The following is a 25,910-nucleotide window of genomic DNA, read 5'->3' on the forward strand; positions in this document are numbered from 1 at the left end:
TGAGTTTTCTTGTTTGGATATCAGTTCAGAAAGGTAAAGTCCTTAGTACCAAAAGAAATATGTTTGAAAGGCCTAAGTATACGGTTCTGTGCAGTTTAAATGCTGCCATGGTAACCTGCACTGCAGAGTGAAGGGGAACTGGCAGCAGCAGTAAAGCCATGAGCTGGTGGGTTTGCTCCTTGCCTGGAACTCACATGGAGCAGTGATGGAAAGCACAGATTTTCAGGTAACCTCAGGCTGAATCCAGCAGAATCCAGGGCTTTATGTGGCCCCCAGAGCCTGGCTCTGCTGGCGATGCTGGCATGAACTCCCAGCTCCAGTGGGGGCAGCCCATGGGGCTCTTCTCTTCCCAACGTGCCAAAGCTGGAACACAGTTTTGGGGGGATTTTTGTCTTCCAGCCTCAGCATTCAGATGTGATGAGCTCAGCAGCACCACCCTGGCAGGAGACCCTGGGTGAGCATCAACCAACCACCAAGGCAGCCAGCGCACCTGTGGGACTGCAGGAGGATGTGGGCTGTAGGTGTCCACCTCATGAAGGCTGTGGAGAGCCCTCAGCCTCTGCTCCTCTCCCCCACTGCCACTGTGGAGGGAGCTGAGCACAGTTTGAGGGAAATGCTGTCCAGGCCAGGTCCTGGACTCAGCAAAATTTTTTGTGACCATCATAATTTTCTTAGGTTTTGGGGCTTTTCCTTTCTCTTTTTAATTCAGGTTATGTCCTTTCTAAAAGGGCTGAGAGTATATGGGGGCAAAGGCTTGGAGCTGATCTTGAGGTACTGAAGAAATGACCTAGAAAAAGAGAGGTTTCAGTTTTATTTAAAAATTGCTGAAGACAAAACCCTTGCCAGCAGGTTTAGGTGACCCTTGAAGCAGAAGAACAGATGACCGTGCCCCATGGCAGCAGCATGGCTGGGGTGACTGGGGATGCAGCATCTGCTGCCCAAAGGGAGGGATGGGGAGGGATGGGAGCAAGGTTCTGCAGCCCCAGGCTGCAGTGCTGGCAGTTTTTGGGGGACCCTGCCCTTGCAGCTGGGTGCAGCCTGTACAGCTCCCAGTGAAGACCCTTATTTTGAGGACTGTTGTTTGATCCTTATTTTGAGGAGTCACTGTTATAGTGTAATATTTCAGTGATACATTGTTATAATTTTGAGAATACAAGCATTGTTGCATTTAATATTGCCATCACAGCAGCTCTCTGCTTGTACTGCCACTGACCTCAAGTCCTTGCTTCTTGCAAGCTGGGGGTTTTTTTGAAAAAACCCAAACCTGTGCAGCTGCACATAGCTATGCCATAATAGCTTTTGGGCCTCAAGTGCTAGTGGCCAGTAGCTGTATACTCAAATACTTTAATTACATTTACCAAATCTCCAAAGCCATGACACAACTCTCTAGCAAATAGCTTGGCTTTCTATCATGTGCTACCAGTTTTACAAGGGAAAGGGTTAAAAAATCAGGACTTGAATATAGGGCCAGTAAAAACATGGTGAAGGGTTTGTCACACTTCAAAAATAATTTTTTTTGCCCTACAGATGCAATCTTTGATCTAGGAACAAAATCCACTGTTTGTCAGACATTACAAATTATATCCCAACTGCTAATTATAAACAAACATCACCTAAACAGCATTACAAAAACTAAGCTGTCTTGGATAGGAGCCACTGGTCTGTTGATGAGAAACTGAATCCAGTTCCTTCCCACAGTGAGCTGGGCAGCAGCAGCTCTGGTTCCCCACCCACAGAGGAGAAGGTTGGTAGGCAAATAGTAGCCACACAGTGCCAGTGTGAATCCCCCCCAGTCCTGGGGCTGCCTTTGCCCTCCTTTTGCCGGTTCCTAATGGAGCAGCTCCATGACCTGACTGGAGGGAACGGGGGACTTGGGAACAAGGCCAAACCCTGGAGCCAAGAGCAGCCTGAGAGACCTGTGGGGTTGCCTCCAAAAGGACAGGGAAAATGCCCACTGGTGAGAGAAGGGGCCTCCACCATGGGGTAAGGATGCCACCCCTTGTTTTATGATGTGAAAAGAGTTTGGGTGGTCTGCATGTTGTCCACCTTTGTTAAACCAAGGGGTTTTGTGTCTGCAACACCTGTCAGCCTCACCCCTTCCCCCTTGCCAGGCAACCCTCATCAACACCCCTCTTTTCACCCCTCTGTGAACGGGGCTGGCACATCAGCCGTGGAAGAGAAGCCAGGTGAGGGCAGCATGGACGTCAGCGGCACCTTTGTGACCGTGACGGGAGGTTTGTGTTACTGGGTGAAGTCCCCGTCCCCAGAGAGCAGTGCCATACTGACAGCCTGTCCCACTCACAGCAGGGCAGGGGTGGGTACAGTGTCACAGGAGGGCTGCCCAGGGTTTTGCACAATCCTGCTGAGGCACTATCAGTTAGATAAGCTCTGTGTCTTATGGTCAGGTCAGGATAACCTGGACAAAGTCAGCACAGACTGCAATAGCACTGGGTCCTTTCAGGGAGTAAGGGTAATTAGTAGTTTTACTTACATAATAATGAATTTTGGCTTGAATTATGTTTTAATACTTTTAAGCACTTGTTTCTAAAGGTACTTTCAAGGCATTCAGTTGGCGAAGTGAGAATAACAGCACTTGTGATGGTTTTGATTCAGCAAAAATACCCATTGCCCTGACCCCCACCCCCTTTCCCTCAAAGGGTTTGTTGGGTGGTTGATAAGAAGTTGATAACTCAACAAAATTCACTGTGCCTGTTAATAATTCTTCTATAAAAGCCACAGATTTTCCCCTGTGGGCTTCAGTCACTTTTAACATGAAGGGACTCATCCTGGCCCTGGCGTTCACCCTCGTGGGTAAGTTGAAGCTTTACCAGCACTGCCGAGCTGTAACAGCCACTGTGATCCTGAGCAAATTGCATCTCCTTGGGGCTTTTCAGGGATATTTACAGCTTCATTTGCTGAAGCCCTTTTATAGCTTCAGCTGTAAACTATTAGATTTCTGTGCTAAGCTCAGCAGCAGGAGAAAAGCCAAGCAAGCAGCAGCTAGTGAGCAGGGCTGGCATGGGCTCAGTGTCCTGGGGTGTAGGGTGAGCCCCATTACTGGTGGTTTGCCAACTATTAGCACGCTGACTTAATGAATAATACATGAAAGGATCTATAGAAATGGTTTTTTTTCATGAACACTTTTCTTTCCTTCCTCACAGGGGGCCAGAAGCAGGACCTCGGTAAGTGGCTCCCCTGCCAGCAGCTCCCTTGCTGCCTTCCCTTACAGCCTTGCCTTGCCCACTGCTTGCACTTGTTTTTTGGCAGTGGCAGCTTCACCTTTCTTTGCTGGGCTGGTTCAAGTAACATCACAACAGTCACAGCCAAGAAGATGTTTCTGTTATATTTTTTTCCTAACAGAGCCTGTTTTTCATATGGGCAAGACCTACCTGTACAGCTATGAGAGTATCATTGTGCATGGGTTCCCTGACAGAAGCCTAGCCATGGCAGGGGTGAGGCTGACCAGCCAGGTGGAGATCAGCCGTGTGTCTCACAGTGACCACCTTCTGCAGGTAAATCACTGTGGGCATAGGAGCCCACCTATCCACTCACACACCTACTCACCCACCCTTATCACACAGTTATAGAAGCTCAGTTCACACCTCCAGGCTGGCAAAATAAGTGGCAAAAAGAAGTAGAGCTCACACAAAAGCTATGGGCCCTACCCACTGCTGGATGACCCTCTAAGCCCAGTGTCAGTCCATGCAGTTTCCCCCAGGCAGTGGTGATTCCCCAGTGGGGGCAGAGGTGTGGACATGGGCACTGAGCTCTGCACCCTGTACATGCAAGACATGATGGGGAGAGCTGAGGGCACTGCTGAAGGGTCTGCAGCTGCATCCAGAATGTTTTGGATTACTGGCAGGGACTTACAGGGAGCACAGGCTTCCTCACAGCCTGCTCCTCTGCAGGAAGGAGATGGAGCTGCTCCAGCTCTGCTGCCATCAGTATCTGAGCCCCTTGACTAAAGCTACCTCAGGTTCATCTCCCTACAAAAATATGGCAGGCAGCTGCATTAAAGAAATGTCCTTAAGATAGTTTTACTAAGGTAACACTAAGCCTGAGTATGAAAGTGGGCATTCTAGAATGAAAGATCCATGTTTTTTATCCTGGTCCATAGCCTAAAAAAGCTCAGCACTGGAATTCAGATATCACATGAGAAAGACCCAACTGTCTCCATTATCCCCCTTTTGATGTTCTTCACATAGGCATTAGCTCAAATGTGAAGAATTCTAATGGTAATGCCTGTGTTTAGCATAATGATATCAGATTTGGAAGCACTGTTACTCATCAAAAAGATGAAAACAAACAGCTTAAAATACTGGCATGGCACGAAAGACCACAGACAAGGGATTAAGAAGACAGCAAGTGGGGGAAAAGCTGTAAGAGGTGCACTTAGCACTCGCCCTAGGAGTTTTCTCAGTCTCTCATCCTGCACATATATTAGGGAAACAGTGTGAAGGAATACCTATTGTCAAACTTCAAACACTGCTGCAACTGCAGGCTCTGTGTAACCTCGATGGAGTCGCTATAATATTAGCAGTTGCAGACAACAGTCTTGAGTAGGATTTAATTTGAGAAAATGTGACAAGAGGCGAGCCACCCTTTCAGCATTGCTGATGAATGCCTAAAATAAAACAGAGCACAGAGCCCACACCTTTTCTCTCTACGCAGGAACATGTACTTTTATGCACGAGGGTGGGAGGTGTGTTTAAGTATGGGACTGGATAGGTCTGTGCATGCGGGCACACGCTTCCCACTAGGTAGCAGTCAAGGACTTGTGAACAAGCTTTACAGCCTGGGGAGCTCAGAGGGATGTCAGCCACTTCCAAAGGTGTGAGCTCCTGCGGTCACCTCTGCTCCCCCATCAGCTGTGCCACAGCCTTAGTGCTCGGGGACGTGCTGGGACCTGGAGCAGCAGCCAGAACAGTCCCTGTGTGTTTAGGCAGGCAGCTTTGGCAATAATGGCTTGGCTGCCTTGCAGACTGAAAGGAGATCTCACTTGTCATCTGTGGGAAAGGAGTGAGTATCCTGTCTGTACTGATTGCTGGTAGCTGGTGTTTCACTCACCCTATAATCTTCATGACTTGCTGAACTTTTGGATCCTGCTCACATAATCTTATTTTTCTGGCAGAAATCCTTCATGGAAGTTTGTATTTTCAAGGATGCTTCCTAGGCCAAGCACAGAAGTCTGAGTTGGAAACTGTTTCCTGCAATGTTGGACAAGTGACTTTTTTGCCATGGATAAGAAGTGTCCGGTTCCCCTATTATAGCACTGTTTCAAACTGATGGGGAACAGTATGATTGTTTTCCTGTTTTTGTTCACAGATTGGATCACCAAAGCTGGAGGAACACAACGGCTTCTGGCCCACTGACCCCTTCATTCCATCTTCAAGGCTCTCAGAAACTATTGCTGCATGTCTCAGCCAGCCCTTTAAGTTTGAATACACTGAAGGAAGGGTTGGAAGTATTTTTGCCCCTGGGGGCTGTCCCATTCTGTGCATCAACCTAGTGAGAGGGATTCTAAACATGATGCAGATAACCATCAAAAAGTCACAAAATGTGTATGAACTACAGGAGGTTTGTTTTTTCCATTCTGATTTTACTTTTATTCACATTTTATCATTAAAGAGTAAGTTATACTTCCCAGACTGTTTTCTTTGACCTTTTTATTGCTGTTTCAAGTGGGAAGTTCACTGTGTTTAACCAATGCTTGCAGGCTGGGATTGAAGGCATCTGCCAAACCAGATACGTTATCCAGGACGACAGCAAGAATAACCGTGCCACCATTTCCAAAAGCAAGGACCTGACAGACTGCCAGGAGAAAGCGGTGGAGAACCTGGGAATGGCATACATCCGGCCCTGCCCGACCTGCCCCCTGGTACGAGAAGCACGGAGCCACCGCTGCCCTGCTCGGCCATGAGCCACTGCTCAGCCCTCACGTTGCACTGATGCTCGTAGGTGGCTTGGCTTGCCTGGGCTGACCACCCCGTTCCTGTTTCTGAGTGGGTCTCTTTGCACTTCTAGAAAGAAAAAAACATTAAGGGCACAGTGACGTTCATCTACCAGATGAAGTATGGTGACAGCGGGGCATCGTTGACATCTGCTATGTCGGACCAGGTGTACCAAATCTCTCCTTTCAATGAACCCAACGGGGCAGCAGTCGTGGAGGCAAGGTAGGAACTGTGTGTGTCCTCACATTATCATAACCAGGAGGAGATGCCTAAAACATACTTACTGTTGATTCTTGAGATAACCAGAAGCATCTGGCCTGTGGCTGCCAAGGGCCAAAACACTGTACAGCCTGTGGGATGCCCACCCCAGATGCCCAGGATGTTTCAGGTGGCATGTGCCCTACTGTTTAGGTCCCCTGAAACATCTGTCCAACCTCTCAGAGAATGTAGCAAACTCTCACAAAGGCTTTTGCAGTCATATGGCTTTTCCAGATAATCGTGAGCAATGGATGAACAGAGAAGTGCACGATCCATTTGCAGTCCCTCTGGGTACCCCTCAGTCTGCTCCAATGCTGTACAAGTCCTCCATGCACAGAGTGTGGTTACAGGCTACTGATGCATTTCCCTCTTTCCCTTGAAGACAACAGCTGTCTCTGGTCGACGTTAAAAGGTCTCCTATCAGTGCACCAACATCTCAGCTGCAAAACCAGGGGAATCTTCATTACAATTTCTCTGGAGAACTACCCCAGATGCCAATTCCTCTAGTAAGAATTAAAAATCCAGATTTACAGGTATTAGAGGCTTACTTTCACACACTTCCATTATTTATGAAGTTAACAGATCATCACATAATTACTTTAGACACGGATCCTTCCAACTGTTTTTTCCACAGTTAACAGAAACGCTGCGGCAATTAGTTCAGAATAATGAGAAAGGAGCCACTAAAGAAGCTTCAGCCAAGTTCTTACAGATGATCCAGCTTTTTCGTGTAGCAACCCTCGATCAAATCGAGTCTTTGTGGCTGCAGTTTGTCAATGAACTCCCCTACAGGTAACTGTTGCCTTCAGCCAGGGTTTCTGATCAGAGGCACACTGGGCAATGAGGAGACTGAATCCTCCTCTCCCTGGCAGGCCCTGGTTCCTGAGCGCCATCTGTGCTGCTGGAACTACTGACACATTCAGATTCCTGAAGCAAAAAATCCATGATGAGAAGCTGAGCATCTGGGAAGCAGCTGCAACTCTCCCTCTCGCCTTCCATTTTGTTACACCAAACAAACAAACCCTGGAAATTGCCTCAGTGAGTACAGATCCTTCTTCCATCTATTTCCCCTCTCACTCATTTTTAAAGGTGAATTCATAGGATTATAAGTGAAAGATACAGCATATCTACTTCTAAATTTGTAAAATGCAAGGTATTAACAGAAATGGGGAATTCCTCAGAAAATACTCCCAAATACTTGTTGCCAAAAGTTTGTAATTATATTTGATGTTAAACACCACAAATTATAAGAAAACTGCTCTTGATTCTTTTTGCCAAATCAGAAGCGGGGAAAAAAAAAAAAAGGACAAATTCTAGAAAATAATACAATGTAACCAATATCTAACGTGCATACAGCATTACTGGAGCAAGTCTACGAAATTTTCTTGTAGCTGAATATCTAGTACTTGATTTAATTCCTGAAATTATTTAGAAAAAGCACAAATCAATTTTACCTATTTCTCAAATGCACTTATTGATAAATATAGCTCTAATCAGTAGAAACAGTAAATAATGATACTTCTTCCTTCTGCAGACTTTTCTGACCTGTCCCCAAATCCAGAAAATAGTGTTGCATAGGATAATTGTTTACCTAGGATATGGTAGCATTGTGAATAAATACTGTGCTCAGGCTGTACTATGTCCAAATGAACCTCTACAGGTACGTGACTCTCATTTCTTATTATAAAAGGTGAAGAAATTTTTAAAATGTCATTAATTCAGCTCTTACAATGCTGGCAATTAGGTAACTCACTCTTTGCATGCCTCACTCTTAGCAGTGCAAAGACAGAATGAAACACTGAGCTGATTCCTTTGAAAAATCAGGTTGTAACAGTCCAGAATTTCAAATGTAGGGCTAAAAGCCCAGGGGGATAACAGATCCTGTAACCAGCCTTAAACTGAGTTTAGGTGTGACAAAATTTGGATTAAAGCAAAATAATTATGATTCTATGATTCTACTTTTACATTAGGTAAAGTGTACTTAAGAGAAGTATTAAAAAAGCAGTGAAGTGTGAATATATGCAAAGCTCTGGATATGTCATAGGTTAGGGCTTCCAAGGAGGCCCTGCTACACAATTGCATTTCACTGTCAGAAATATTCAGGACATTGTCCTTGGACTACGCAGCTCCAGCTCCTTGCTCAGCAGGGCCACTGAGAAGGCCTTGCTGCTGTTTGACAAGTTTTTAAATCTTCTAAGAGTGAAATAAAGCCAAGCCACCAGAATGGTAATGTTCTTCTCAGAACAACAAACCTGTTCAAGTAAACTTGAAATTGCTATCAGAAGTGAAAAATATGCGAGTGCAATTTGGCAGGGCTGGCAGAGGTGGCCCAGGGAACAACTGAACCTGGCATCAGCTCAGCGCTGCCTTTGAACTTGCAACAGACTCTCTGGTGCAGGCACCCACCTGGGATTGTCTCCTACACTCAGGCTCAGGCACAATTCAAAATCAATTACAACACCGTGCAAGGAGAAAATCAAGTTTATTTGTGTGGCCCATGTTTGGCATCCTGATAATGATGGTGAGATTTTTCCTGGGAGAAAAGTCTGAACAGCTTTGTTCTGGGATTTGCAGCAGTAGTTGTTTTGCTTTCCATGGCAATGCACATTTTTATGCATTATTACAAGATCATTACCTGGTAAGATTAACATGGTCTGCTTCATTTTCAGCCACTCCACCATCTTGCTACTGAAGCCACCAACAAAGGTGATGCCAAAGACATGTCCTTGGCCCTGAAAGCCATTGGCAATGCAGGAGAGCCAGCCAGTATCAAACGCATCCTGAAGTTTTTGCCAACATTTTCCTCAGCTGCAGCTTCATTACCAAACAGAATTCATGCTGATGCTCTGTTGGCCTTAAGGAAAATTGCAAGAAAAGACCCTGTAAAAGTAACTGAAATTATCACTTAAACAAATATCTTAAAGGGTATGGGTTTGCTTAGTGATTCAGGAATAATAAAACCATCAGGTAATGTTAGCAACTCCAGGTAGGTTTCTCAGTTACTGGTCTTCCTCTTGCCCACGCTGCAAACTCCTGACATCACCCCATCCTTGCTGATATCCTGGGAAAGAGTTTGCTTTAGTCACTGTAATACTGGGCCCATTCCTAACGGGTGTTTCTCCCTGGGTTCATGGTGCACCCAGCAATATCTTCCTTTTCAGTGACAGGACTTGTGCTCACGTCTCTTGTTTAGGGTTCTGTTCTCCATTCACTGCAGAGCACATATGCACTGCTTAGGAAATACTGCTCACTGGGAAGTTATGGGCTACTCAGAGGTTGTATCTTCCTCCTGTAGGTCAGGGAAATCACTCTCCAGGTCTTTATGGACAGCACGCTTGCTCCAAATGTCCGAATGGTGGCTTGTGTTGTCCTCTTCGAAACCAAGCCTGCTCTTCCAACAGTAGCAGCTCTGGCCAGCTCACTGCTGACAGAGCCCAGCCTGCAAGTAGCCAGTTTTGCATATTCACACATGAAGACTTTGGCAGCAGGCAGGATCCCACAGCTCTATAAACTGTAAGTAGATGAAGAAGTACATTTTTAGTAGCAAATGGAGATGTTTTTCTTGCAGTTTTCTAAGAATTTGGTCACAGCCGGCTCTCTTCATATGGTTTTAACTCTATTATTCAGGTCTGCTGCTTGCAACGTTGCCATTAAACTCCTGGGCCCCAGACTTGACAGGCTGAGCTATCGTTACAGCAAGGTCATTCAGATCAGCGACTATTCCTGTGAGTACCATCTGCCCTGTGCACTTCCTCAGCTTAGGTACCCAAATACCTCTATTGTGTTCTATGATTTTCATCCAAAATCCAACCATGAGCTGTGAGTTTAGTGCACTCTTGAAATAGAAAAAGCAGAAGAGCCTCCTAACATGCACATTAAATCAGCACACGTGCAAAATTCCCTGAGGCTCTTTCTCAAATCTCTGGTATCTGCTGAGGAAAGTGGTGCTTGCAAATGGGTTTAGGCCTCCTTCTTCAGTCCCTGGGATTGTGCTGGCTCTGCCTTAGGACAAAGTCCTCCTATTGAGGTTGCAAACTTGAGGACCTGTGGGACTGAATCCTGACAGAACCCCTTGTTATCTGCTACAGCACATACCTGAGGTGGCTTACGTGCACCAGACACCTCAGAGAACCTAATTTCTACTGCTTTTTATTCCTGTGGCAGCTCAATATCAGGCTGGTGCCATTTGGAGGGTCTATCTAATGAACAGTCCCAGTACCATGTTTCCATCTGATATAATCACAAAAGTAAGAGGATATTATGCAAACACTGCAACGGATATTATTGAGGTAAGTATTGCATTAAGGCAGCCAGCTTTTGGACTGTGATGCAGTGTTTAACTCCATTTCTGGCTGTGAGGGTGGATGTGGAAGGGAAAATTTAGATAATGATTATGATTTTACTTAGGCTTCTTCTTTTATTTGGGCTTCTTGACATATACATTCATCAATGAACACACCCAGTATAGGCATGTAAATCTAGAAGCAGAGGAAAGCTTACACAGCAGAACATCCATCTGCCCACCTAAAGTCACATGGGATCCAGGGTATTTTGCATAAGTACAGGGAAATTAAATTTCAGCCAGCAGTACAGCCAGGGCAGCACAAAGCTCCATGTAACAGCATGCAGAAATTTACACAGCTTCTTGGGCAAGCTTTGCAGCCTGGGCTGTGTTCTGCACTACCCTAAAATTATCCCTGTTAACTAATTTAAGGCTGGCTGGCTCAGCACGTCCTCAGCATCTGCAGCCATAGCCTGCAGTCATCCGCCAGGTAGACATGTCCTTGTAATGCAATGGCTTCATGAAACAAGTATTTCGTGTGGCCTCGGTGAGTTAATACCAGGCACAAGGGTTTTCCTGAGCTCTCTTGTACTTGGGCTGTGATACCTGACTCTGTTTCCTACAGGTGGCTTTCCGGTCACAAAGCCTAATCCAGCTTATCAGGAAGCAGAACATCCCCTTTGCTGAGTATGAAACGTACAAGACCCTGAAGGAGCTGGGTAAATTGGTATGTCTGAGCACCCTTCCCACTTGTCTGCAACAGACAGCTCCTGACAGCACCAGGGTTGCATCACCCACCCACTGAGGCATCCCTTCCATGTTTCTGGAAGAAAGGAGTCAGTCATCCTGTTCAGTCATGGAAAGCTCTACTTACATTGTACTTACTCTTTCAACAGATGCCACCTTTTCACTCAACGTGTCAGCTCTTAATGTATAGTACAAAAGATGAGGATGCTGCTGGGAGCCAAAATGCTTTAAAGTGTATGTTAGAAGACACTAAGTGGTTGCTCTTCTCTTTTAAAAGGGTTATTGAATAAGGTTTTCCTTCATGAGTCCTTAGGTGTCACCTACTACTTACAGCAGCAGAAATTACCAAGCCCTTACCTCACCCTTACATAGGGAAACTCTCTCTGAAATCAGATATGCAATATAAGAAAAGCCACATCGGTTCAGACCTGTAAGATGTCTATTAGGTTTTTGGCTAAGGAAACACAGTTCTCATCCTTCAGATGGGATCTACTCTTTGCTAATACATTACTCCATTTAAGTGACATTTTCTGCTTCTTCGCTTTCTTCCCATCTCTCCTTAACACGACAGCTTCTGGGTTGGAAAGAACTGCCACCTGAAGACCCCCTGATATCTGCTTACATCAAAATATTGGGTCAAGATATCGCCTTTGTTGACGTTGACAAAGATGCCATTCAACAGATGATGATGGTACTGACAAGGCTGTTGAATTTTTTGTCTGCAATGCTGAATGATTTGCCTTCTGTGTCTCCTCTTACCTAACCTACTTCTCTGTTTCCAGAGTCTAACTGGATCATCAAACTGGCAGCCAGTGGTGAAAAAAGTGGTGGAAGAGGTCCAGAGAGGCATTTCAGGCCGATGGGCCCTGCCGGTGATGGTGGGTGAGATGCGGCACATCGTCCCCACCATCGTTGGCCTGCCCCTGGAGCTCGGGCTGTGCGGGGCCGTGGTGGCCCAGGCTGCGGCTGATGGTGAGCTTGGGCTGCCAAACTGAGCAGCTGCCCCACAATAACTGTGGGTCAAATCCCTCTGCTGAAATTCAATCCTGCTATATTCTTGAAAAATACGCCAGTAATGTCAAAACATTAGTGACCAGCTACCTCCAAAGGGTTTGAGGAGTCATTAGCATATTTCACCTGAGATGTATTTGTATAACTCTAATTTGGATTAGCAAACTTGAAATAACCATGTAAAGTATTTCAAAATGTAAAAGCATTGCCTTTGCATTGACTACTATGCTTATTGAAAGCATTATATCCCCAGAATTTATTGTTTCTCTGTTCATGTAATTTCTGTCTGTCTTTTTCAGTGGATGTAAAGGTATCACCACCAGTATCTGAGAATTTTAGACCCTCACAGTTGTGGGAAGCCAAGGTGGATATTCATGCTGACATCAGGCCAAAGTAAAAATTACATTTATTTTCGCATACACAAGCATTTATATTTAGAGTTATATTTGACATAGATATGTGGTGGCATGTAGCTATACAGGGATCTTACTTGTCCCATACTTTGGACAAATGTGCTAGTCCAGAGCAGCAAAGTTATGAGAAAGTAACACAATCCCCTGATGCTTTACAACCCTGCAAATCCAGCAGTGTGCATGGTATCCCACAGGTCATTGTCCTGTTCTGCCATTGCTAAAAATGCTCACATTTGTAGTTTCCAGTGACTAAAGATACTAATATCTGAAAATATGTCATCTTAGGTATTAAGGTTTTTATAATTTCAGCACAGAATCACATCATCACCTGGCATAAGCCAGAAGGATTTCAGGGGGGAAAGGGGAATGCTTCTGGATCTGCAAAAGCAACAGTAATGATAACAGTAATAACGATAATAATGATAACATTAACAGCAATGATAAAAGTAGTGATAATATTAAAAAAATTGACAGAATCTGAAGCTACAGAAGTCTGGAGTTAGCTTGTCCTCAAGCCATGTATCAGTGACAATGCAGTCAGAAGGCCCATGTTAGCTTTGCTTTTCAGACAAATCACTTCACCTTTTCAGCTTTTTGCTTATCCTGTTGTGATAAATCTCTTCATCCATCCGTAGTGGGTCTTACAATAAACAGAACAGCATGAAAATGTAATTTTTCATTTCAAAGTTAAATTTATGCATAAAATTATGTAATTATGACTGGTTTTATTTCCACTCTTTCAGAGCATATTTTCATACGATTGCAATGATGGGGATTAATACGCAATACTTTCAGAGTGGTCTTGAATTTCGTGCAGAGTTCAGTGCCAACACTACAATGAAATTTGATGCCAGGATAAATATGAAAGAGAAAAATTTGAAGATTGAAACCCTTCCCTGCCATCAGGAGGCTGAGCTTGCAGCTGTGAGGTACAGAAGAGCTTTTTGCATTTTGCTTGCTCTGTGTTACTGATTGTGAGTTCCCTGTTATAAAATCACACATATACAACTCGTTGTTAAGGTCTGCCATACCTGGCAGCCACATAAAGCTTAGTACTGTCTTTTTTGCACCAGCAAAGAGGGGTAGAGTGAAATCAGAAGGTGTTACTTGTGTGCCATTTATCACCTTCACAGGAGTGAAGTTTATGCTATTTCAAGGAACATGGAAGAAGAAGATTCTGAAAAGAAATCCCAACTTCTCCCCAAAGGAGAAATACCAAGTATCTCTGACCACCTACTGCAGTCAAAAGAAGGATCTTCAAGACCTGGTAGCTGGAAGGTAAGGGAGCCTCTCACCATTTGTACTGCAGACAGGCAGCTCATCAGAAGGGCTGGGCACCCCTGACACAGACGTTGTCATAAACCAGATCACAAATACAGGAATGGTGAGATTCAACAGGGCCCTGATATTTCTCAAACCAAGCCTAAGGCCCAATGGGTTCATGACATGATCATCCACAGTCCACTCATTTTCTTCATTGCACGCAGGCAGGGCTGCTTTGACGGCATGTCTTCGTATTTCTTTGCAGCCATGAGACAGTGCCTGAAATTTACATCCTTTGTACAATATCTGGTTTTTTCCTGAATCAGAATAATGTGAAAAATTATGAAAATGGTGTGAAAAATAGGGCAGGATGTAGATTTTTCTTCCCAAATCCTGAGATAATCCCTGCAGTGGATTGCAGAAAAACTTTTTTTTATGTGCTCTTCAGCTTCTGAGGCTGGCATGGGAGGGCTACACTGGCTTGCAGCAGGAGGGCTAGAATCCTTAAATGCAGAGGAACAGCCCCTCCAAAGAGCCCTGCAGGTTCTCATTGGGAAGTGTGTTTGTGAAGCACTGCCTGAGAAAGGGGGGCAGGAGAGCTGCCCTCTTCCACAGAGCACTTTGCATGAAACCCCACTGCTTCCAGTTCCTGGATCTCTAATTTTAAGTGTTGCTTCCTTCTTTAAGCAGGACTGTCATCATTCTCTTCATTAATGGGAGGAATTATTTTAAGAGCTGGGACAATATTTTTTTGCTGGAAAATGACTTTATCTGCCATATTTTTGTTTAATGCAGCAAAGAAGTATTCTTAATGTGATATCCAAAGGATACCAGCAAGGTTCAGAAGAGGCACATCACAACAGTGCAGGAAGAAGATTTTACTCACGCAGGTTCTGTAGAAAATTTGAAAGTTTGGGATGTTCTACTTGTCTCAGCATTAAATCACGAAATTCTGCTTTCTTAAGAAATACCTATCTGCACAAATTATTTGGAGAATTTGAAGCCAAAATAATTTTAAAGCCAGGTACAGTCATAATAGCAAGTTTTTCTGTCAATCACAGTGAATAATGCTCAAGCAGCACAATCCTGGAATGCTTTTGCCTTTAGTTCGTACAGATGCTGATATTGAAAAAATACAGCTGGAGGTTCAAGCAGGATCCAAAGCAGCTTCCAAAATCATTGAGGTATCAAGCTCAGGGTCAAAGGAGGAGGGAGAGGCATCTCCGTATGAGGACATTCAAGTTAAACTGAAGAAGATTCTAGGCATTGAAAATGTGTTCACGGTAAGAGACTTTGAGCATCAGAGAGGGAAATATTTCCTATAAATGAAACCAAGGGTTTCCATTGTGGAAAGGTGGCATGGGAAAGCAAGGAATTGGGCTGGGAGGAATGGGCCCGAGTAGTTCTGGTACAGCTTCTGCAGTGTGTGGGGACAGGAAGTACTATTTCCTTGGAAGCCTGTGGTGAGCATCTTGTCTGACAGCCAGGGAAATGTTACAGAACAAGCTATAAATTCATGATGCTTTCAACTGTTTTTGGAGGCTGCAAATAAAACACGGCGCCGCACAAAACGGATTAACCGAGAGTACAAGAATGCAGATACCGGCCTCTGGGCAGAGCCCAGTGCATCCCACCTCTCCAGTTCATCCTCTTCTTCTGCTGCTTCCTCTGCTGATGGTAAAGAGCCCGGAAACCATCATAGGACAAATGAAATAAGGCAATCTGGGAAGAAGCGTGGCAGCAAGAGCAGCAGCAGGAGCAGCAGTGGCAGCTCTGCTAGCAGCAAAGCATGCAGCAGCAGCAGCCAAGACCACTCTGGGGACAGGCACTGCAGTGGGGACAGTGAATATTCCAACCAACAGGTAATTCACTCTGGCTGGACCTTTTTACACTTCTTATAGTAATTTGTTTTGTACATCAGGAAATTGTGCTCATAGACCATGAACCAAAGAAAGATGAACTCTGGTTCTCTGAAGCATTTCGGATCAGAATTTTGACATTTCAGAATATTTCACTGTAAAATGTTTAAAAAACTCAATTTTGTTTTGCTTTGTTTTCCATACTCAGTATGGAAATTTTTAATGCATTTATCAAAAGTTAGTTCCTTATTTTCTCTTGGGTCTTCTTACACACTATCTATTTTCACAGGCAAACGCACCTGTTTACCAGTTTTTGTTTAAGCCAGCGGATGAACAGGTACATTTACTGCATATAGTGGGACCAGGGTGTACAACTACTCTTTCTGTCTTTGCTGCAATTAGACCCTAGTTCTCTGAGAGTAAAAATATGATAAATTGATTCTGCAACAACTTCCAGCGGTAGGCACCTGCTTCAAGGTGATTCTCTGTTGTTGCAGGACCCAGGAGGGGAAATCCTGAACATCAGCATCAGCTCTTCCTCTTCTTCAGCTAGTGATGAAGGCATCTCTAGAGCCACGTCTCAGGTGAGTGTCTTAATCTGCAAGAAATCAAAATATTTACTTTGCATTTCCAGCTGTTGTATATAACAGAATAGGAAAAATACAGTGATTTAGCATATTAGGTATACAGAAAGAAACGGAACTGTTTCTTGTTTTATAAAGGTGAGCACATTGGATGGTCATTGAATGTTATTTAATATTCACTCAATACAGGCATTTTTGAATGAAACTGGAATGTATTGCTGTATATGTTGAAATTTGTCTTACTCAGTAAATAATTCACTATAAAAATAAGAACAATTTAGTAGTGCTGACCTGCTTGATCAGAATCTGGTTTCAGGTATATTTTTATTGTGTATCTTTCTGTAAAAGTTTAGGACTTGACTCTGCTGCTCATTTGTTCATTAGGTTCTCACTGAAGAGTCCTTCTGTTCATGTTAGCAGGACCGTAACAGGCCTTTGAAAAAACCTTGAGTAGGAGCATGGCTCCGACTCTGAGAGCAATCCAGGTGTTTATTCAGGAATGTGTGCAGGGAACATAGTTAATAGTACCTGGTCCTTCTACAAGAACTGAGGGAATCTGGAGCAGATTTTAACAAAGAAAAATTTCACACATTTCAGGCAATGACCTACCTGCCTACAACATAATAAGCCTTACTTTGCTGGGGCATCCCTTCTGCAGCAGCAGCTCCCAGTGGTTAGTGCAAGTAGCTTGGGGAAAAAAAGAAACCAGGTCGACCTTCTCCCCCACCATTTCTGTGCAGCTTAAATTCACCTCTCTTGTCCATCTTTTCACCATGTTACTACTTCCCTGAACTCTTTCTCAGCCACAGCCTTGTTCTTTCCCCACTTCCCACTAAACCCCATCCAGCTCTGTCTCACCCAATCCTTTGGTGTGTCTCTGTCACTCAGACCTGGCAGCACAGGGAGGACCTGCTGCCCCACAGCAAATTCCCCCTGCAGCTGTCCCCTGGCCAGGCGGGGACTCTGCCCACAGCTCAGGTAGGACACTCAGGCAGGTGCTGCTGCTGGGCACAAGGGCCCAGCGTTGAACAGGGCCATGTGCTGCTCCTCGTGCAAGTACCACACTTAGGACTGCACTGAACAGATCCCCCTGACAATACAAACTATCATGGTTTTAAACAGGTGGTCAAGCTAGTTTTATCAAAAAGCTATTAGTTTGACTGAATTTGGGTAAGAGAGTAGTGCTGAGCTGGGTCATATCAGTTCTTTATCCAGTACCATGCTTTTTTTGTTGCATTGAAAGTACTTTGCAAAAAAATTCCCAATACAGTTCTACTTGCATAGGTCATGCCAGTGGTTGTACTATTGTAATTCTAACGCTTTGTTTATGTCTTTGACCTCTACTTCCTCTCTGCTCACCTAAGCCTAAATTCTTGGGAGACAGCAAGCCACCGATACTGGCTGCAGTTCTTCGTGCCATCCACAGAAACAAGCAGCCAACAGGATTGCAGCTTGTCCTGTACACTGATACACAACCCAAGAGGTGGAGAATACAGATGTTTGGTTCAAGCATCACAGGACCAAGTAGATGGAAACTCTGTGCTGATGCTTCAGTAATAAATTACCGAAGAGTATCAGTAAGTTTAAAATATCAATCAGCTCAAATATAAATGAAGCATAAGGATCCTACTGTGTTTTATGCAAAAATTTATGTATTTCCCTCTGCTAGGGCTCTCTTAAATGGGGTAAAGATTGCCAGGACTACCACATTGCTACTCGGATTGCAACAGGACAATTTGCTGCTTATCCAGCTATGCAGATGAAGCTGGAGTGGCTAAAAGTGCCTTCAATAATCCGAACAACTGCAAGATGGTGAGATTTCATTTTAGTTTTTGAAAAATGTATGTCAATGCTCCAAATAATTACAGGTTCAGTTCTGCAATTTCCAAGCTGGAAAAATTCCCCTTAATCAGTAAGATATTATAAAATCAGATTACATGTGTTTGCTTTCTCTGCATTCATTCCCTCAAAGCATACTGCATTTTAGTTTGCAAGAAAACCACCTGGGATGATGGGATTCACCTAATCTATTGTAGACTTGTAACTTAAAGTGCCTGATTTAGGAGATTGGTCTCCTGATGCTTCCTGATTTATGGAGGCTCAGAGCAGAAGCCTGACATTGGTTCTCTGAAGAAGTCAGGCTCTTACTTAATTTCCTAATGCAGGCACCTTGTCTCTGGCTTCTGAAGCAGGTGATACAAAAACTTCCTATAAGGCATATGCACATTAAATAAAAAATGTTTTATGACATTTAGTGTGAGAAAACTGTAGATGCTGGATTCTGTTCACGTGTGTCTCCATATACCTGAAATACCTGTCACATTCATTCATTCATTGTATCCCTCCATGCATTTGCCTGCAATAACATATAGACCCACACCAAAGCCTATTTTTTGTCATAGTGCTACCAAAATACAGACATGTACTGAAACTCAGTTAACTAAACACACACACAACAAAATTTTCACATTAAAGGCATTTGGTTAAAGTCTTCTGAAGAGGGTAACTTTCTACATTAGATTGAATTACCAGAAGCTGTTATCTGCTCTTATTAAAGGAGATGAAACCATCCAATTGACTATCCTGGAGCAATGCCACAGAACTTAGTTTTTTTCTGCTCTGAGACTATGCCTTTTTATAAAGGATTATTTTCTGTATTTCTCTATTTGAGTCCCAAGCCTGTTTGGAACCTCATTTGTAGAGACCCCTCCATCAGCTTGTTGACAGTCTTAGTGGGAAAAGGATCCTTGCCTGAAGTTATAACTGCAGGACTGACATATCAATATGAAATATTAATTTAATATTTTTAGCATGTTATTATTTGGGGGCTTATGTAATTGATGCCTATTTTAAAGTCTGAATATGTTTAAAATAAGTTTGCCACACATTTCTTCTCATATCAGTCTCCCATCCAGTCTCTCAAGATCCTCTGCACCAATTAAAAAATAAATTTGCCTGCCCCTCCTTCCATAAACAACATCATGTATCACCAAACCCTGATGCAAAACATGTCTAACACAGAATGCATATTGTTTTATGGGGGTATTTTCATGTGAACAAATAATAACCAATTTTTTCAAAGACAGAGAGTTTTAATCACTTACTTCATTTTTTTCAGGTTATACTCATTTCTTCCAGGAGCTGCCTATGTGCTTGGTTTTTCCCAAAGACAACAGCTTGGTCCCTCTCACCAGGCAACCTTGGTTATGGCTTTGACATCTCCAAGAACCTGTGATATTGTCTTTAAGCTGCCAGAGGTAATTATTTCCACTATCTTTTATCCTGAAGCAGTCAATACTCAGGAAATAGATGACTAATAGCTTTTTTAATGCATTGATTTTTTTAAAAAACCAAAAAAACTGTAAAGAAACTGCCTTCACAAGACATTATATTCATGCAGTGGTTTTACTATCAAAATATCTTACAACACATTTGTCTTTCTTATGTAGCATGCAAGCATATGAAATAAGAAACACGTTAGAGTACAGCCGTCGTGATTGATAGCACGTTAACAATAGCTTATTACAAAGACCACTCCTCCCAAAATCTTCAGACAGATGATAGCTTTTCCTGTATTCTGGAAAAGACAGTAGTAAAACCAGGCTGTTGAGACAGCCAAAGAGCAGCACTTGATGTATGAGCAGAAAGAGGGTGTGCATCTCAGGTAAGCAAAGTGTTCAGCCTGAGAGCAAATGTGATGTACAGCTACCCAAAAAGCCGCAAATTGGTGACTCTCATTTATAGCAGTGCTGTTCCATTGGTTGCAGATGTGTCACACTGTAGAACTATTTCATGCTGTACACAGAGGACTTGATTTCTTTTTCACGCTGACCTAAATCCAGATGCTAATTTAGATTTCAGTCAGCACAGTTCTCTTGGAATATTAGAGGAAAATGCTACCTTATCTCTACACTGTACTTTGCATTTCCATTCATGTTTGTTTTCTGCCTGATTTTCAGCTCACAATTTATGACACAGCCATCAGGCTTCCCTTGCCAGTCCCTTCACATCCAGGTATACCAATTTCAACATTACCATCCTCTGACTGGAAGGTCTTTTCCCAAGCAACACTTTCAATCATTGGAAGTCTTAAAGGTCAGCAAGTAACTATCTGCACAGGGATTGATTGACATTGCAAATTTTGTAAACATGACTTATACTTTGGATGTAACTTTTTTTTTACTTATTTATTCATTCACTTAAAAATCAGTTGGATGTCAGATAGAAACAAATAATCTGTATGAAAATCTGTGAGGCTGCAAAGATATAAAGAAAAGGAGACATAACAGGAAGACTAAACCTTCAGTTCCATGCCAAATAGTGCTTCCAAATACATCCATTCCCGAATGCATCCATTTCAGTTTCCCTGAAGAAATTGTTTGTGAAGAAAACACATTACAAAATTTGTGAGAAGGATATCTAAGTGACCTCTGATTTGGGGTGCTCTGCTTGATTAGCACTGTTATGTAGAAGCTGAAACAGCTTCAAAAATATACCCATTAATTTCAAATCCTGCACTCTGATTTTGAAGGGATTATTGTTTGATTAATGCTGTATTAAGAGCTAATCACATTATACTTACTTAGGGTAAATTTTAAAATTAAAAGCTTTATGTAATCCTGCAATAAGGAGTCACATTTTGCTTGGAATCAGTGGGATAATATCATACCGTGCATATTTATAAGGCATCCCTGTCCAGAGCTGGGGGGTTGGAATTAGATGATCTTTAAGGTTCCTTCCAACCCAAGCCATTCCATGATGCTTTGGTATTTCTTTGGTAAACATCAAAACTAATCTGTATTAATTACAATTGTTGTAAAATAATTTCTAATCAGAGCTATTACAGTGAAAAAGAGAAAAGTGTAGTGTGCTATTTTTTCCTTCCCATCTTCTAACTATTTCTAATCCTTGTTATAACCCAATAAAGGTATCAGCATTTTAGTGAACTTTCTCTAGTGTTAATGATATGTGAATTATTATCACCTTCTGTGAAATTCTTTTGACTACAACAAAGTTAGAAAAGCCAAAATGCCACAAACTGAGAGCTGCACCAGCACCAGCTGTAAGCAGAATTCATCTCACACAATGACTGAATCATGGGGGGTTATGCTGCTGCCTGGGGACTGACAAAGTTCTACTTTTGTATTGCAAAAAATCTAGTATTTCGTCTGACAGAATGAATTCACTTCTACATGGAAACATGTAGAACCAGAAGATTTTTTTTTTCTTTTAATTACAAAACTGAAATAAAATAGCTGTCTTATATAAATTATAAAATGCTTACTTTTTACTGGTTTTTTTTCCAGGTCATTGTACAGTTTTCCAAAATAAGATCACAACATTCAATGGCGTTCAATTTAACTATTCAATGCCTGCAAATTGCTACCATGTCTTGGTGCAGGACTGTAGTCCAGAGCTTAAATTCCTCGTGATGGTGAAAAGACTCAAAGAGTCTGCTGACCTTAAAGCCATAAATGTCAGACTCGCCAGCCAGTAAGTGATCAAAAACTTAGTAAAAAATAGATGCCAAGCTGAATATGTTATATGAATATGTTATAAATTGGTAGGGCAGACTGGTGTTAGCATTAGACTCATGCAGAAAGTACTGATGTCAATGGAAAGATATCTAGGAGTGTCACTGGGGTTCGGGGACATGGCATGGTTAAGTTTTGTGCCTGCTTTGCTCTCTCCTAATTCTTATCTCACAGAAGGAAAATAAGTAAGTCATGGATATTTTGAACCAAACTGCTACACTTAATTGGTGTTTCTGCTCGGTTTATGAACTGAACCTGCCACATGACTGTCTTTTAAAAGTGCTTCTGAAATATATTTGAGGTTCACAGTAACCTAAAGACTTTACTGCCCCAAATTCTTCATTCATTTGTTAGAATTTAACTGTCTCATTTCAGGATTTCGTGATTAGGCAGACACATAAACTATAAATCCAGAAGGAGCTATTGTAATCATTAGTCTGGCCTTCTACCCGAAACTAATAATTAGAACAAATTAGAACCCACACTCATTACAGCAGGGTTGTTGAGAAGTGGACATAGCTGAAAAGGGCATTACTTATCCCAGATTAGAGGCACTCTCTTAGGACATCTCCTAGCTGGCACACAATGTTCTAATCTATTTGAAATTAACTTAAGACACACTTTGTTTCAGCCTGGAGCAATCACCCCTAAATTGTATGGGATTATGCATATTAAAATCATTGTAGTGAGTGTTCTTCAAAGCACATAAATAGACTTTTATCTGTAAGGTTTCATTACCAGTAATTATTTATTTCTGAAAAATGTGTGCCTAACTGAGCCATAATGTTAGAGAAACAGAGGGAATCTAGTCTTCCCTGCACCTGTTTTGTGAAAGAACACAAGAATCTTTGTTTCATAGACTGTATCTTTTGTGATAAAGACATTCCTCATCACTGAATCATTCCTGATTTTTTCATACAATTGTATGAATGTGCTTTTGATGTGCTTGGGCTTCATATTTCTTCATTAGAGCAAACACTGCTCTGAAGAAAATACTACAGTACACAGAGTGTTTAGGCTGTAAGAGAACTGCCCTAGGGAACCCAATCTTCCTTTGAAATGTAAAGCACCTTCAATTTATGTGAAGGTAATAGCAATTAGGTTGTTCTGCAGCAAGGTTCCTGTAGCCTGCTGTCTTCCTGCCAGAGCCGTGGCCACTCAGAGACAAGTACAGCCAGGGGAAGGTGTACGGGGAGCAATCCTCCTGGCACACTGTCCTGGGCCCCCTCAACCTTCCTCCTAAAGGATAGGAGGTGATTCATGCCAGAATGATATGAGCATCCTGCACGGATAGTTCTACCAGAACAGGAAATTATGAGCTGAGTAGGCATTTGTTTACACTAATTTCCTTTATTTAAAGTGAGGTTGACATGTATGTTTCCAATGGACTCATCCAATTGAAGATTAATGGTGTCCAAGCCCCAAGAGATCTTCCATACACATCTAATTCCGGTAAGAGACACACCTTTATATTTAATCTTTCTGGATCTTTTGAAGAAGGAAAGGACATGATCCTTCAAACACTTCACAAGATAAAGATCATCCTAATTTGAGAAACAATTAGGTGATTTTAATACACTTCCATGCAAGCTTTTATAGTGGGTGGCAAGAAAGATGAGCAAAGAAAGAGTTGCTGATCCTGTGCATCTTTGCACAGACGAAAAAATGCAGGGCTGTGGTATGTTTTGCTGATCCCAGAGACCACAGAATGAGCATCTAGATGTCTCCTGTACAGCCACCCTTGTGAGTGACTTCAGCTTTTCCCAGGGCAGGGAGCAGTAGTCGTTCTCCTTCCCCCCATCTCTTTCAAGATTCTTTAGAGTGTGTATTATGTCCCCAGGAACTTAACAAATGGTTCAGGGTGGACCCTAGAACAGTCACTTCATTTTAGAAAATATCTTATTTTGCTTTTTTGTTGCAGCTGCAAGCATGCTGATCAGCAGTGAAAAGAAAGGACTGGCACTAAAAGCCCCAGATTATGGCATAGATAAACTATATTATGATGGGCATAGAATTGAGGTAATTTTTAAGTTACTTTCAGTGGGTTTACTTTCAGAAGAAAAGCATTTACATGCAACTTTTCTTTATTTCCACAAAGATTCAAGCTGCTTTCTGGATGGCTGGAAAAACATGTGGCATTTGTGGAAAATATGATGCTGAGGTGGAAAGAGAATATCAAACACCCGGTGGATATTTAGCTAAAGATGCTGTGAGTTTTGGTCACTCTTGGATCATCTCAGAAGACCCCTGTGCTGGAGGTACTAAGATTCTAACATCTATTAATATCATTGCCTTCAACTAATTAATTAGCCACATGAACAGGTGATTTATATTAATTGTAGCACAGTCATCTCATTTTTTGGTTTTGTGATTAGTGGCTGCAGACTAAAAGAAGAAAAAAAACCCTGGTTTTCCTGAGGTTGGTAGTTCACTGTTTTTGTTGTGTTTTTTTAATCAAGATCTTATGCATTTTGTAGTTATCTGGAGTTTGTGTGTTCAACTTAAAACTCCTTAAGATGGTAACTTAGTATGAAAAGGAGGTAGTTTGACTGTTGACAAAAGTAATTTTATGTCATCTTTAATAGTTTCATTCTTTATTTTCATCCTGTTACTTCCAGGCTTTTAGTTTAGATTTAAAAATCATATCTACCCCTGACTATCAAACTAGAGGACATTTGAGGTGGGAAAAACTTGTTTTAATTTCCTTGGGCTGAGATTAACACAACATGAAAACTTCAGCCCAGGGATGATTGATGGTTTTTGCCATCCACGTTCTACATAAAACCAACATGAATGTGTTGGTTACATTAGGGTGCCCTATACATTCTGTGTGGAACACAATCCTCTGGGTATGTGTCGGCCTTTTTGTAATGTGTTCTTAGACCAAGCTTCCCTGGGGTTACTGGTCCAGGAAAGCCTGGATCATAGCCTTAAGGACTAAACTATTCAGCCATGGCAAGGCAGGTATGATGCTACTCACAGTGCAGAAGTGAATATATGGATGTCTAGCAGCCATTACTGCCCTGAAATGAAGCACTGTCTTAGTTTAGGTAAAGTTGGGTGTCAGCTAACCAAGGTTTTCACATGTATCTTTTTTGATTTGGACATCAGCGTGCCACTTAGATCCCATCTGACAAGCCTCTGTCCTTGCAACTGTGCTTCACATGCCTCATTTTTTTTCACAGCCTGAGCCTTTAACAGAAAATTGATTCACCTCAACCAGATTAGCTTCATCTAGCTTGTCACTTGGTTTATCCATTGGTCTTAGTGTTTGCTAATTCTACAAATTAAGTCCAGAAAGTTATTTATCTAAACTCTGTGCAGGCTTTAAGAGGGTTCATGTTTTGTAGCTTGTAAGCTGCAGCACAAATTTGTCAAAAGTGAGAAGCCGGTTTCATTTGAGAAGACAGCAACAAAATGCTTCTCTGTGGAGCCAGTCCTTCGCTGTGTAAAGGGCTGTTTAGCAACCCAGACTGTTCCCGTCTCCGTGGGCTTCCACTGCGTTCCAGCCGGTGAGTCTGGTGACCCTGTGCACAACACGACCAGTATGTCTGACTGGGATTCTGTAAAAAACCGTGAAGTGCACCGTACTAACACAGGAGTTCCCCGATATATAACCAACCCCGCTCTTCTCCCTCCTTTAGACTCCGCTCTCAGCCTGGATGGGCAGCCTAGGCTGGACCAGAAATCCGAGGACGTCGTGAGCTCAGTCTCCGCTCACACGGCGTGTTCCTGTCAGCAGCAGGCGTGCCCGGCCTGAGCCCCCGCACGGATCCGCTCCGGGTCGGCTCAGCCCGGCCGCCCGCGGGCACGGCTGGTTCGGGCAGCGGGGATGAGCCCCGTCCCCTCCGGGAGGCCGCTCTGCTCTGGTTCTTCCCCTGGAGATCTTGGAAACAGTCCTGGCACCCGTCCCCGGGGTGCCCTTTCAATAAACAGCTGCTCTGTGAACGCGCGCGGCCGAGCTCGTTTGTCCCTGCACTCGCGGCGCGCTGGGAGCGGCTCCGGCCG

The 25,910-nt window shown here is 43.0% G+C and overlaps 1 protein-coding gene across 1 annotated transcript; it reads left to right on the forward strand.

Moving 5' to 3' along the window:
* The first annotated feature begins 2,197 nt into the window (after nt 1-2,197).
* LOC125330123 (vitellogenin-2-like) lies at nt 2,198-25,850 on the forward strand. The gene is made up of 35 exons (XM_048312983.1): nt 2,198-2,234; nt 3,162-3,182; nt 3,361-3,512; nt 5,326-5,435; nt 5,629-5,878; nt 6,025-6,173; nt 6,592-6,742; nt 6,844-7,001; nt 7,082-7,247; nt 7,744-7,869; nt 8,879-9,097; nt 9,505-9,722; nt 9,837-9,934; nt 10,374-10,498; nt 11,117-11,218; nt 11,810-11,929; nt 12,021-12,210; nt 12,549-12,642; nt 13,406-13,591; nt 13,796-13,940; nt 14,721-14,949; nt 15,033-15,208; nt 15,467-15,787; nt 16,074-16,121; nt 16,282-16,368; nt 17,733-17,945; nt 18,038-18,180; nt 19,487-19,625; nt 20,328-20,463; nt 21,675-21,861; nt 23,263-23,354; nt 23,824-23,921; nt 24,001-24,160; nt 25,253-25,414; nt 25,547-25,850. The coding sequence occupies exons 1-35, from the start codon at nt 2,198-2,200 to the stop codon at nt 25,660-25,662; spliced, it is 5,124 nt and encodes a 1,707-aa protein (XP_048168940.1). The 3' UTR covers nt 25,663-25,850.
* The last annotated feature ends 60 nt before the right edge of the window (nt 25,851-25,910 follow it).

The sequence above is a fragment of the Corvus hawaiiensis genome, chromosome 9 (genome assembly GCF_020740725.1).
Source record: "Corvus hawaiiensis isolate bCorHaw1 chromosome 9, bCorHaw1.pri.cur, whole genome shotgun sequence".
Classification (NCBI taxonomy): Eukaryota; Metazoa; Chordata; class Aves; order Passeriformes; family Corvidae; genus Corvus; species Corvus hawaiiensis.